The following is a 14,349-nucleotide window of genomic DNA, read 5'->3' as shown; positions in this document are numbered from 1 at the left end:
TCAAGTGTGGAAGGAAAACTTGAGAAAAACAAGTACGTGTGCTGGTAAGATTAGTCCAAACGGACCGAGAGAGAATCAGAGAACAGAAGTCCAAAGAGATCAAATAGCAGCCGAGTTCAGGTTCCACTGAGAAAAGATAGTGTGTGTGTGTGTGTGTGTGTGTGTGTGTGTGTGTGTGTGTGTGTGTGTGTTGAGCTTCATGGGTAACGTCAGGCCTTCCAGAATCAGTAAGATGTTCTCTCTCTCCTCATATACTGGACTCTTTGGGCGGCAGGTCCACGTTGGTTACCATCGGAACAGGCGGTAGCGTGGAGACCAGCAGGTGGTCCGAGGTGGGCGGGGCTACGGTGGCGGTCAGGCGGCGGACCTGAGAGATCCTCTCCTCCACACAACCGGCCGACAGACGAGCCTCGGCGTCGTGATCCCAGCACTCCTCCAGCGTTTCACAGATCTGAGCCAGACCCTGAAACCACAAAGTAGAAATATTATTACTTCTCATTCTTAATACGACCACAGCTCGTTTTATAAAGACCACCTCGTTATTAAAGGTGCGTCTCTCTTTGTGTGAGAGCAAACTCCTTCAAACTACGACAACAAACGCGTTCAATGTAACGAGACGCTACAAACTACGACAACAAACGCGTTCAATGTAACGAGACGCTACAAACTACGACAACAAACGTGTTCAATGTAACGAGACGCTACAAACTACGACAACAAACGTGTTCAATGTAACGAGACGCTACAAACTACGACAACAAACGCGTTCAATGTAACGAGACGCTACAAACTACGACAACAAACGTGTTCAATGTAACGAGACGCTACAAACTACGACAACAAACGCGTTCAATGTAACGAGACGCTACAAACTACGATAACAAACGCGTTCATTGCAACGAGACGCTACAAACTACGATAACAAACGCGTTCAATGTAATGAGACGCTACAAACTACGATAACAAACGCGTTCATTGCAACGAGACGCTACAAACTACGATAACAAACGCGTTCAATGTAACGAGACGCTACAAACTACGATAACAAACGCGTTCAATGTAACGAGACGCTACAAACTACGATAACAAACGCGTTCATTGCAACGAGACGCTACAAACTACGATAACAAACGCGTTCAATGTAACGAGACGCTACAAACTACGATAACAAACGCGTTCATTGCAGCGAGACGCTACAAACTACGATAACAAACGCGTTCAATGTAACGAGACGCTACAACCTACGACAACAAACGCGTTCATTGCAACGAGACGCTACAAACTACGATAACAAACGCGTTCAATGTAATGAGACGCTACAAACTACGACAACAAACGCGTTCATTGCAACGAGACGCTACAAACTACGACAACAAACGTGTTCAATGCAACGAGACGCTACAAACTACGACAACAAACGTGTTCAATGCAACGAGACGCTACAAACTACGACAACAAACACGTTCAATGTAATGAGACGCTACAAACTACGACAACAAACGTGTTCAATGCAACGAGACGCTACAAACTACGACAACAAACGCGTTCAATGTAATGAGACGCTACAAACTACGACAACAAACGTGTTCAATGCAACGAGACGCTACAAACTACGACAACAAACGCGTTCAATGTAATGAGACGCTACAAACTACGACAACAAACGTGTTCAATGCAACGAGACGCTACAAACTACGACAACAAACGCGTTCAATGTAATGAGACGCTACAAACTACGACAACAAACGTGTTCAATGTAATGAGACGCTACAAACTACGACAACAAACGTGTTCAATGCAACGAGACGCTACAAACTACGACAACAAACGCGTTCAATGTAATGAGACGCTACAAACTACGACAACAAACGTGTTCAATGCAACGAGACGCTACAAACTACGACAACAAACGCGTTCAATGTAATGAGACGCTACAAACTACGACAACAAACGTGTTCAATGCAACGAGACGCTACAAACTACGACAACAAACGCGTTCAATGTAATGAGACGCTACAAACTACGACAACAAACGCGTTCAATGTAATGAGACGCTACAAACTACGACAACAAACGTGTTCAATGCAACGAGACGCTACAAACTACGACAACAAACGCGTTCAATGTAATGAGACGCTACAAACTACGACAACAAACGTGTTCAATGCAACGAGACGCTACAAACTACGACAACAAACGCGTTCAATGTAATGAGACGCTACAAACTACGACAACAAACGCGTTCATTGCAACGAGACGCTACAAACTACGACGACAAACGCATTCAAAGTGTAACGAGATACGTAACATGTGATCAGGTACTGAAGATGACGATGAGAACGTGATGAAGACTCACGCTGTGTTTGAGCCACAGCTCTTTGAGGGACGGCCTCATCTTCTTGTGGACCACGACCTCCTGCAGGTCCTCCAGAGATGGATGTTGACCCACCTCCTCCTCAAAGGGCAGCATGTACTCACCCACCGGGCCTAACACATACACACACACACACACACACACACACACACACACACACACACAGTAAAACACCTGAGTGAATATTACAACTACAAAGAACTGTTGATATGGTGACGTCAGCTTACATGGAACTGCGTTACGTAATTAGTTTTACTAACTAATTTAAGTAATCAGATTACTGATATATTCTGTAAAAATGGGGGATTACTAGCAGGATTACAGTTTTAAAGTAGAACTGTGAAACCTTTCACATCTTTTATTGGATATTTTATCGAATGCTACAGAATAGAAACCGTGATAATTCATGACGAGCTCCAGATCAAGTGAAGAGTCTGTGATTGGTCGGTCTGAGTTAGAGGGAAGTTTCTCTGGATGGTTGAGTGTTTGTGTGTGAAGTGAGTTTAAGTTTGAATTTAAGTTTAGTTAAGAAGAGTCTAGTTTAGTTTAGTAAAAATAAAAGAAGATATGTGAAACCATAATATAATATATGAGTGTTACTTTATGAGTAAACAGAATATAATAAACTATAATAATATATAATATATGAGTGTTACCGTCCACAGCCCTGCAGCGAGTCACCAGCTCCCACAGCACCAGACCCAGAGCGTACATGTCGATCCTCAGGAAGGAGTCTCTCTGGAAGTTGATGGCTCCTTCTAGAACCTCTGGAGCCATGTAGCGTCTGGTCCCCACCTGTACACACACACACACACACACACATGAGGCCGTGCTCGGTGTGTAGGTGTGAGGCTCTCGGCGGTCCGATAGCTCACCTGTCCGTGAGTCTCTCCAGGTGGTTCTCCTGGAGCGAAGCGAACAGCGAGGCCGAAGTCTCCGATGACGGCGGTGAGGTCTGAACGCAGCATGATGTTCTTACTCTTAAAGTCCCTGAAGAGACACGAGGACATGAAGACATGAGACCAGGTCTACAGACCGCCCCCCATTATAGGAGGACTACAAGAACCCTGTTGATGGGGGGTCTACAGACCGTCCCCCATCATAGGAGGCCTACAAGAACCCTGTTGATGGGGGGGTCTACAGACCGTCCCCCATCATAGGTGGACTACAAGAACCCTGTTGATGGGGGGTCTACAGACCGTCCCCCATCATAGGTGGACTACAAGAACCCTGTTGATGGGGGGGTCTACAGACCGTCCCCCATCATAGGTGGACTACAAGAACCCTGTTGATGGGGGGTCTACAGACCGTCCCCCATCATAGGTGGTCTCTTTAACCTGCAGAGCAGTAACCGACTCTCTGGCTCCACCATGCGGCCGGACGTCGTTACTGCAGACACGTCTTTACATCATGTGTGTAAACTAAACGCTCTGTTTTACGTCCTTCATACAGGAACTTAAACGCATCACCAACAGCGTTTATCAGTGATATCTAAAATGTTATTCTAACATAACAATAATAATACTAATATTAACAATAATAATAGTAACACTAATAATAACAAAAGTAATACTGATAATAATGATAATAATAATAAATATAATAATACTAATGAAAAGAAGAAGAGTAAGAAAAATAAACATAAAATAAAATAATAATCATGATAAAATAATAACATTAATAATATAATAATGATAATAATAAGATCTCCATCATTGCTACGTGACCTTGACCTCTGACCTGTGGGCGATGGCCGGTTTGGCCCCCCCTCCCTTCAGACGGGGGACGTCCTCGTGAAGGTAAGACAGGCCGCACGATATCGACTCAGAGATGTGACACAACTCTGACCAGCTGACGATGTTCCCCTTCAGGAAGTCAGACAGGGAGCCCTACAGAGACACAGACCAGGTCCCTCAGGTCTTCATTCAAAACCACATCCAGTCCAGACCCGAATCCTAAAGGTCTGATCTAAAGGTCTCACTACTCCTACCGGCCAGCAGGGGCGCTAGTGAAACACAGCTGAGACCAGAGACACACTGTTGTTCTGTGTGGTGGCTGGCTAGCAGCTAACGGCTAACAGTTAAAAAACTAACAGCTAACAGCTAACAGCTAACAGCTAACAGCTAACAGCTAACAGCTAGCAACTAACGTAAACATGTCGTGGTTCAGATGTATCGGTTGAGAGGCACATTTTCTATGATATGTATAAATTAATATTTCTTACACTTCGAGGGCGATCACCGAAGAAAATAGACCAGAAAGAGCCTTTAACCGATACATCTGAACCAGTTAACAACTGACCAACAACAGCTAGCAGCTAGCAGCTAACAGCTAGCAGCTAACAGCTAACCCTAACCCCCTCCTCCTCTTCCTCCCTCCTCACCCTCTCGTGGAACTCGGTCATGAGCCACAGTTCGGCCTCCAGGTGACTCCCTCGTTTCTCTGCACCGATGAACCTCAAGATGTTCTCGTGCCTCATCCCTGGTGTGATGAAGACGTCGGTCTCCTTCACCCACGACTCCTTGTTCTGTGAGGAAGGGGAGGAAGAGGAGATGAGAGTCGGTTCTCCAGACATACAGCCACACAGAGAGGGCGTGAGTCTGAACCTGGATGGGGAAGATCTTGACGGCCACGTATTCGTTGATCATCTGAGCCTTCCAGACGCAGCCGAAGCGTCCTCGGGCCTTCACCTCCAGCAGCTGCAGAGGTTTGAGACGCAGCAGGGGGGAGGAGGGGTGAGGACCAGGATCCTGAGGGGACAAGTTCAACAAGGTCAACAGGAAGTAGACATGATGTGTGAAAGTCAGGATTCTGCTGCATCACATGATGTTCTTCTTTAACGAGACGAGAAAAGAAGATAAAAAGACATCGTTACGCTGACGACACCCCGTTCTATGTCTGGTTGTGACCCACCAATCAGAGCAGACCAACACGTCTCATGTTCACCGCTGGACCTCCTCACACTGACCAATGACATCACAGAGACGATGTTCTTTAACTGAACAATGACATCACAGAGACGATGTTCTTTAACTGAACAATGACATCACAGAGCCGATGTTCTTTAACTGAACAATGACATCACAGAGACGATGTTCTTTAACTGAACAATGACATCACAGAGCCGATGTTCTTTAACTGAACAATGACATCACAGAGACGATGTTCTTTAACTGACCAATGACATCACAGAGACAATGTTCTTTAACTGAACAATGACATCACAGAGACAATGTTCTTTAACTGAACAATGACATCACAGAGACAATGTTCTTTAACTGAACAATGACATCACAGAGGCGATGTTCTTTAACTGAACAATGACATCACAGAGACGATGTTCTTTAACTGAACAATGACATCACAGAGCCGATGTTCTTTAACTGAACAATGACATCACAGAGACGATGTTCTTTAACTGAACAATGATATCACAGAGACGATGTTCTTTAACTGAACAATGACATCACAGAGGCGATGTTCTTTAACTGAACAATGACATCACAGAGACGATGTTCTTTAACTGACCAATGACATCACAGAGGCGATGTTCTTTAACTGAACAATGACATCACAGAGCCGATGTTCTTTAACTGAACAATGACATCACAGAGACGATGTTCTTTAACTGAACAATGACATCACAGAGACGATGTTCTTTAACTGAACAATGACATCACAGAGGCGATGTTCTTTAACTGAACAATGACATCACAGAGGCGATGTTCTTTAACTGAACTCATCAGACTTCGTCAGCTGTAATCATCTGGGACACGTTTCATTTGATTCTGGTGTTTTGATGACATCATATCATCTATATTGTATGTCATTATTATTATTACGTTTTATTCATTTCTTCCTTGTTGTGAAGTACTTGTACTACATTGTTGAGAAAAGTGCTAAATAAATAAATTAGTATATTATAATTATAATTTGTTGTTATTTTCTAGATGTAGTCGTAATAATGTATTTTGGATATTATTACCATTAAAATGAATAATACACATGATGATATATATGAATTAAACTATTATTATGGCCCATAATAAGGCCCAGGATGTAAATATGAACCTCTGGACTGTTTTGTCTTCTATATCCATAAAAAGTGAATCATTACTATCGTAAAATAATTAATTCTCTTTTAGGGACAAACTTCAATTAAATCTTTGACTGATAGAGAAACCAAAAATGCTGAAAATGAATAACAAATATTATAAATGAATACCTCACATTTATTGCAATACAGCTGCAGTTCCACCAGAGGGAGCTATGACATCATGTTCTCACTGTGTGTAGGTGTGTGTGTGTGTGTGTGTGTGTGTGTACCTCAGCGAGGTCCACGTGTCCGTACGGAGGTTTCCGGTGCCGGTACATCCAGACGGCGGTGAGCAGAACCACAGACAGCATGACGAAGGGCAGCAGGCAGTAAACCATCACGTTCAACAGGCCGGGGGGCGGAGCTTTGATCACTGACATCACACACATACAAACACGTCCATCAGTGAAGACGCACAAACACACACCGATTCATGAAATAAAGATACGTTTATTAAATATGACTCACGAGGCCCCGTGACGTCCGGCAGGTGTGTGAACTTCTCGTTGCAGAAGTTTCCTTCACAGCAGCAGAAGAAGACCTGAGGACTTTCTTCTGTGGCGACACAGTCCTGTCTGAGGGACGAGCCGGAGACAAGAGACAAGAGACAAGAGACAAGAGACGATTAAATACAATGTTCAAACATCAATGATGTCTGTGAGAAAGAGATCTGGGTCGGCCAACTCTGATGTTCCATCTGAGGTTCCTGTATGTCTCTGATGTGATGTCCAGAAATGACTTGTGGGATGAAGATGAGGACTTGTGAGATGAAGATAATGACTTGTGAGATGAAGATAATGACTTGTGGAATGAAGATGACTTGTGGAATGAAGATAATGACTTGTGAGATGAAGATAATGACTTGTGGAATGAAGATGAGGACTTGTGGGATGAAGATAATGACTTGTGGAATGAAGATAATGACTTGTGGAATGAAGATGAGGACTTGTGGGATGAATTTAATGACTTGTGGAATGAAGATGAGGACTTGTGGGATGAATTTAATGACTTGTGGAATGAAGATGGCTTGTGGGATGAAGATAATGACTTGAGATGAAGATAATGACTTGTGGAATGAAGATGATGACTTGAGATGAAGATAATGACTTGTGGAATGAAGATAATGACTTGTGGAATGAATTTAATGACTTGTGGAATGAAGATGGCTTGTGGGATGAAGATAATGACTTGTGGAATGAAGATGACTTGTGGGATGAAGATAATGACTTGTGGAATGAAGATGACTTGTGGGATGAAGATAATGACTTGTGGAATGAAGATAATGACTTGTGGAATGAAGATGGCTTGTGGGATGAAGATAATGACTTGAGATGAAGATAATGACTTGTGGAATGAAGATGACTTGTGGGATGAAGATAATGACTTGAGATGAAGATAATGACTTGTGGAATGAAGATGACTTGTGGGATGAAGATAATGACTTGTGGAATGAAGATAATGACTTGTGGAATGAAGATGGCTTGTGGGATGAAGATAATGACTTGAGATGAAGATAATGACTTGTGGAATGAAGATGACTTGTGGGATGAAGATAATGACTTGAGATGAAGATAATGACTTGTGGAATGAAAATGACTTGTGGGATGAAGATAATGACTTGTGGGATGAAGATAATGACTTGAGATGAAGATAATGACTTGTGGGATGAAGATAATGACTTGTGGAATGAAGATGAGGACTTGTGGAATGAAGATGACTTGTGGGATGAAGATGAGGACTTGTGGGATGAAGATGAGGACTTGTGGAATGAAGATGAGGACTTGTGGAATGAAGATGACTTGTGGGATGAAGATGAGGACTTGTGGGATGAAGATGAGGACTTGTGGGATGAAGATGAGGACTTGTGGAATGAAGATGACTTGTGGGATGAAGATGAGGACTTGTGGGATGAAGATGACTTGTGGGAGGAAGATGAGGACTTGTGGGATGAAGATGAGGACTTGTGGGATGAAGATGACTTGTGGGATGAAGATGAGGACTTGTGGGATGAAGATGAGGACTTGTGGGATGAAGATGAGGACTTGTGGGATGAAGATGACTTGTGGGATGAAGATGACTTGTGGGATGAAGATGAGGACTTGTGGGATGAAGATGAGGACTTGTGGGATGAAGATGACTTGTGGGATGAAGACGAGGACTTGTGGGATGAAGATGACTTGTGGGATGAAGATGACTTGTGGGATGAAGATGAGGACTTGTGGGATGAAGACGAGGACTTGTGGGATGAAGATGACTTGTGGGATGAAGATGACTTGTGGGATGAAGATGAGGACTTGTGGGAGGAAGATGACTTGTGGGATGAAGATGAGGACTTGTGGGAACAGGATTACCGGTCGTAGCAGTTGAAGTCGTCCAGCCAGCAGCCCTTCTTCACCAGCTCCACGGAGCCGGAGATGTTCCTCCAGGAGGCGTAGCAGTGGGAGCGTTTCTCCTGCTCTCCTTCACAGCGCTCCACTCCGCTCTGATTGGTCCGCTCCAGCTCAAAGTTCACGTTGTAGTACAGACAGTCGGTGGTGTCGGCCCCCCCGCTGAGTCCTAAAGCACAGAGAGAGCATCTTCATCAGTCATCATCATCATCGTCCTCTTTATCTATCTGTCCTCAGTTTGTTCCCTCACCTCCTCTCCTCATCTCTTTATTCCTCTACACTTCCTTCATCATCTCTTCTTCGACTCCTCCTCCTCTTCATCAATCTGTCTCACTTTCACCATCTCTTCTTCCTTTTCTCTTACTGTCTCCTTCCTTCCTTCCTACCTTTTCCTTTGCCCCTCCTCGTCTCCTCCCACCTCTGTTCCTCTCTCCTAGTACTTTGTGAGATGAAGGTAATGAATCAGATAGATGTGTCGTTGGATGAATACTGGAGTGAAGTAGTAGTACTACCTCATACATGTACTTGTGTAACTGTAGTATTTCAATAACAGAAGTTCAGACTTTGGCAGCGTTCAGTGTGACAGATGTTACAGCCAATCTGTGCCTTCAGCGTCGCTACGCAACCACACACACACACACACACACACACACACACACACACACAGACACACACACACAGTACTAATACTACAATACCGTGGTACTCAAATGGAAACAGAGTTCTCTTAAAGGTACAGTTCACTCTAAATATCTAAACTGTCTCAACATCAACGTCTCTTTCCAGAAATCCTACATGGAGGAAGTACAAGTACATATTGTACTTCAATAACTGTACAGGCTGTAATACCACTTGTACTTTTACGTATTTTTCATATTTTCTTTGTAAATCTTTATATTTGATGCGTTTATTGTGTTTCTGATCATCACCTTTTTGTTCTTTTTCTGAATATCTGCTGTACATGAACGGTACTGCAGTAGTACTGTGTACAGTACACAGAGGACTTCGGTCTGAACCCTCATCAGTATTCTGGAGGTCGACTTCGGTCGCCATGGTGATCTGTGAGCTAATGGGCCAGAAAGCTGTGTGTGTGTGTGTGTGAGTGTGTGTGTGTCTGTGTGTGTGTGTGTGTGTGTCTGTGTGTGTGTGTCTGTGTGTGAGTGTGTGTGTGTCTGTGTGTGTGTCACTTGACATTTAGTCCAACTTCTTTTTCAATTAAAAAGTTCAGGAAGAGATGAACGAGGCGAGACACACACACACACTCACACACAGACACACACACACATACACACTCACACACAGACACACACACACACACACTCACACACAGACACACACACACACACACTCACACACACACCTCTCTAACTGTTGGAGTATTAAAGAGCTGGTTCAGATGTTGTCACATGAGGCCGTCAGGGCCTTCAAAGCCTTCTCTGCTGTTCTAAACAGAATCACAAAGTTATTTAATAATTGTTCTTAAATACACTACATGTATCATAATTTATATAAATATTGTCCCATTATCTTATGTTCTCATAGCACAGCTACTGTGCTCCTCAGCTGCTCTGCTTCAGTGCAGCTTGTTTTAAGTAGAGCTTTGATCCAATCAGAGTTCACCTCTGTGTCTCTAGGTAGAAGAGAGGCCCCAGTCTGCAGACTCACCCAGTGCTGCCATGTGCAGGTTAAGTGAATGGGGACGATGTTGTTGATCGTCATAGTGTTCAACCAATCAGATCTTTAGTTTGACATGTTGGGCGTATTCTTTGACGTGCAGATGCTACCGAGGTAGCTGCTATGTTCGTCTGCATTAAGCTGCGCTGTGATTGGTCAGTGGGCCAGCGCGTGAGTAATGTGAAATGTAAGGAAGCTGCAGAAGTTAGTTTGAAAGATATGGAAGAAATGATAACATGTTTAGTGTTGTTGGTGTAGTTTATGTATTTGATGTCTGTGAATGTGTTTCATGTTAACTGAGCGTCTTGGTGTTTGGAGCTATGCTACGCTAACCCGAGGACGCCGTAGCACGGCAGGACACTCCGGTGCTTTTGAAAGCTTTTGGAGAAACCCGAGTGGATCTACAGATCAACGAACACGCTCGCAGGGAAACGGAGCTCCACAACCGCGGTCCACGGGGTCCGGGACCCCGCTGAGAACCGGCCGCCGCAGACCGTCACTCTCCTCCTGCTCGCACTGTCACATCATCAGGTAACGAACATGCGTGAACGCTCCACTGCAGCTGTGTAGTTCTGGTCCGCACATGCTCAGTAGAGATCAGGTCTCAGAGTGACTCAGAGACCTGATCCGGTATCTCAGGACGTCTTCATATAAACCAGAGTTCTCATGACCTCTGACCCCGTCGTCTGTTAGAACCAGAGACAGCTGGAGTTTAGATATGAAGAGCAGCGACGTCACACATTAACATGTCTATAGTCTGTGACCTTTGACCCCCCGACTCCATCAGACCCACGCGTGTGTGTGTGCGTGTGTGTGTGTGTGTGTGTGAAATGCAAATCACTCAGAGTGTGTGTGACCTCACGGGCATTTTTAACAGCCTTTGTGCGTTCCAGACATGACGGTCAGGGGTCACACACACACACACACACACACACACACACACACGGTCTGCCAGATGCCTGTGTGTGTGTGTGTGTGTGTGTGCATATGTTACTGAGATCAGAGGGCAACACATGAGATGCAAAGCTATGGGAACTCTTCTCTCACACACACACACACACACACACACACACACACACACACACACACACACACACACACACACACACACACACACACACACACACACACACACACACACACACACTGCCTCTATTTATAGCCAGTATCACCAGTCGGCCTCAACGCTGCTCAACTATTCTGTGTGAAAACTATGAGAGGAAGAGTAAAGCTGCTCATTAACCAGATCTGCCACACACACTCACACACACACACACACACACACACTCACACACACACACACACTCACACACACACACACACACACACACACACACACACACACACACACACACACACACACACACACACGGAGGATAGCTGAGGAAGTGGTGGATGTGTTTGAGGACTAATAAAGGTTCAGACTTTCTTAAATAAAAGAATAACTCAACAAGATGAACAATCAAAATGCTTAATTAAGACGTATTCATGACGATATGAAAACATGGACGTGTTAAATAAAGGCTCTTAACGTTAAGTTATTAACAAGCAACAAGTTTACAAATTCACTTTTATGTAATTGTCCATTTTTCTTGATTTAGTATGTAAAAGCACCTCCATGCTAAAATGCTAATTTAGTTTAGCATGTCCAGTGTGCACCATCTAAGTGTAGCATGTTAGCATGCTAACATTAGCTCGGGTCCAGCGGACTGCATGTCCGGGCTGAACCATCTATATGACCAAAGACCACAGACGTTAGCATCCAGTTACGTCCTGAACGTGTCCTGAACGTGTCTTGTACGTGTCCTGAAGGTGTAAAGGTGTCCTGAAGGTGTCCTGACGTCTCCTGAAGGTCTCCTGAAGGTGTCCTGAAGGTGTCCAGTAGGTGTCCTGAAGGTGTCCTGACGTCTCCTGAAGGTCTCCTGAAGGTCTCCTGAAGGTGTCCTGAAGGTGTCTTGAAGGTGTCCAGTAGGTGTCCTGAAGGTGTCCTGAAGGTCTCCTGAAGGTCTCCTGAAGGTGTCCTGAACGTGTCCTGAAGGTCTCCTGAAGGTGTCCTGAAGGTGTCTTGAAGGTGTCCAGTAGGTGTCCTGAAGGTCTCCTGACGTCTCCTGAAGGTCTCCTGAAGGTCTCCTGAAGGTCTCCTGAAGGTCTCCTGAAGGTCTCCTGAAGGTGTCCTGAAGGTGTCCAGTAGGTGTCCTGAAGGTGTCCTGACGTCTCCTGAAGGTCTCCTGAAGGTCTCCTGAAGGTGTCCTGAAGGTGTCTTGAAGGTGTCCAGTAGGTGTCCTGAAGGTGTCCTGAAGGTCTCCTGAAGGTCTCCTGAAGGTGTCCTGAACGTGTCCTGAAGGTCTCCTGAAGGTGTCCTGAAGGTGTCTTGAAGGTGTCCAGTAGGTGTCCTGAAGGTCTCCTGACGTCTCCTGAAGGTCTCCTGAAGGTGTCCTGATGTCTCCTGAAGGTCTCCTGAAGGTCTCCTGAAGGTCTCCTGAAGGTGTCCAGTAGGTCTCCTGAAGGTGTCCTGAACGTGTCCTGAAGGTCTCCTGACGTCTCCTGAAGGTCTCCTGAAGGTGTCCTGATGTCTCCTGAAGGTCTCCTGAAGGTCTCCTGAAGGTGTCTTGAACACTCTGAGTATTTCCGTTCACCTGCTTTTTGCAGATTACTCCTTAAAGCCATCTGTTAGCTCGTTCCCATGGGAACCGTCAACACATGCTGGACGCTCACTGAAGTGGAATCTGAATGACGTCATCTGTAAACCTGTGAGCTTTAGTTCAACCAAACCAAAACCTTTAGAGGTCTACGTTCCAACAAGAACTGGAGAACTCATTAAAACCTCTTCATAGAACAATGGGACCTCCACAAGAACCCCTCGTACAGTCAACCTGAAGGACCACAGAGACCCTCTAGAAAACTCTGCTTCTACACTGAAGACGTAGCGGAATCACTATAAGAACCCTGTCACAGAGGTCCAGAACCCCTTGAAGACTAGAATAACCCCCAAGGCCACCAAAACACCCTTTGTGGTGCCTTTAAGAATCAAGAGGATCCCCCTGTGACCCCCCTAGAAGATGCTCAGACCGCCTCAATGACAAACTGATTCACTCATGGAACCGTGGAACCCCGTAAAGTAGCCTTAGGACCCCCTACCCCCTAGAATCCCCAATATGGAGCCCTTTTTAAGACCCTGGAATCTCCTCCGAGACACTCCAATGAAACCACAGAGGAAAACTCCCCCATGTTGACCTGGAACCATTTGAAGAACCCCATTTAAATCAATCACCTTTGAAATATCCCAATGTAGTCATGGAACACCTTCAAGGAACTCCTGCACCCCAAACAGCCCCAAGACGAAGACCTCAAATCACTGCAATGGACCCCCATAGAGCCCTGGAACCCTAGAAGATGCTCAGGCCCACAGAAGGTCCAATAAGCCCCCCAATGGACCTCCAATACTCATTCAAGTAGCCCCTGAACCCCCTAAGACGTCTGTATACCACCCTTCAGGACCACCAACAACCCCATGTGGGTCTCATTCAAAAACCCAGTGAAACCTTAAAGGACAGAAAGACATCACATCACATCACATCACATCACATTACATCACATCACATCACATTACAGTCATTTAGCTCTTATCCAAAGCGACTTACAATTCAGACGCTATCACACCGTAGGCACAGCTACGGGAGCAAAAGACTGAGACCAGCAAACCCACTGGTGTTTTCCTGGGACCCCTTCAAGAACTTAGAACTCACCAAAGAAACCCTGGAACCTCTTTAAGAACTTAGAACCCACCAAAGAAACCCTGGAACCCCTTTAAGAACTTA

The 14,349-nt window shown here is 45.0% G+C and overlaps 1 protein-coding gene across 2 annotated transcripts in view; it reads right to left on the bottom strand.

Moving 5' to 3' along the window:
• Window positions 1-247: 247 nt before the first annotated feature.
• The window catches only part of LOC306712551 (activin receptor type-2B-like), a gene marked incomplete at both ends in the record, with an annotated part of 18,573 nt that continues 4,471 nt past the window's right edge, over window positions 248-14,349 (bottom strand). The window contains 10 exons of one of the 2 annotated variants that reach the window (XM_079181880.1): window positions 248-463; window positions 2,357-2,487; window positions 3,031-3,169; window positions 3,250-3,364; window positions 4,115-4,263; window positions 4,758-4,901; window positions 4,981-5,124; window positions 6,701-6,843; window positions 6,939-7,045; window positions 8,822-9,019. In XM_079181880.1, the coding sequence (XP_079038006.1) occupies window positions 248-463; window positions 2,357-2,487; window positions 3,031-3,169; window positions 3,250-3,364; window positions 4,115-4,263; window positions 4,758-4,901; window positions 4,981-5,124; window positions 6,701-6,843; window positions 6,939-7,045; window positions 8,822-9,019 (1,486 nt within the window). Of the gene's footprint in view, window positions 464-2,356; window positions 2,488-3,030; window positions 3,170-3,249; window positions 3,365-4,114; window positions 4,264-4,757; window positions 4,902-4,980; window positions 5,125-6,700; window positions 6,844-6,938; window positions 7,046-8,821; window positions 9,027-14,349 lie in introns of both variants that reach the window. The other variant, XM_079181881.1, reaches the window with a different exon arrangement.

This window comes from Pholis gunnellus, assembly GCF_910591455.1.
Source record: "Pholis gunnellus genome assembly, chromosome: 20".
Taxonomy (NCBI): Eukaryota; Metazoa; Chordata; class Actinopteri; order Perciformes; family Pholidae; genus Pholis; species Pholis gunnellus.
This window is presented reverse-complemented; position numbering and strand designations above follow the sequence as displayed.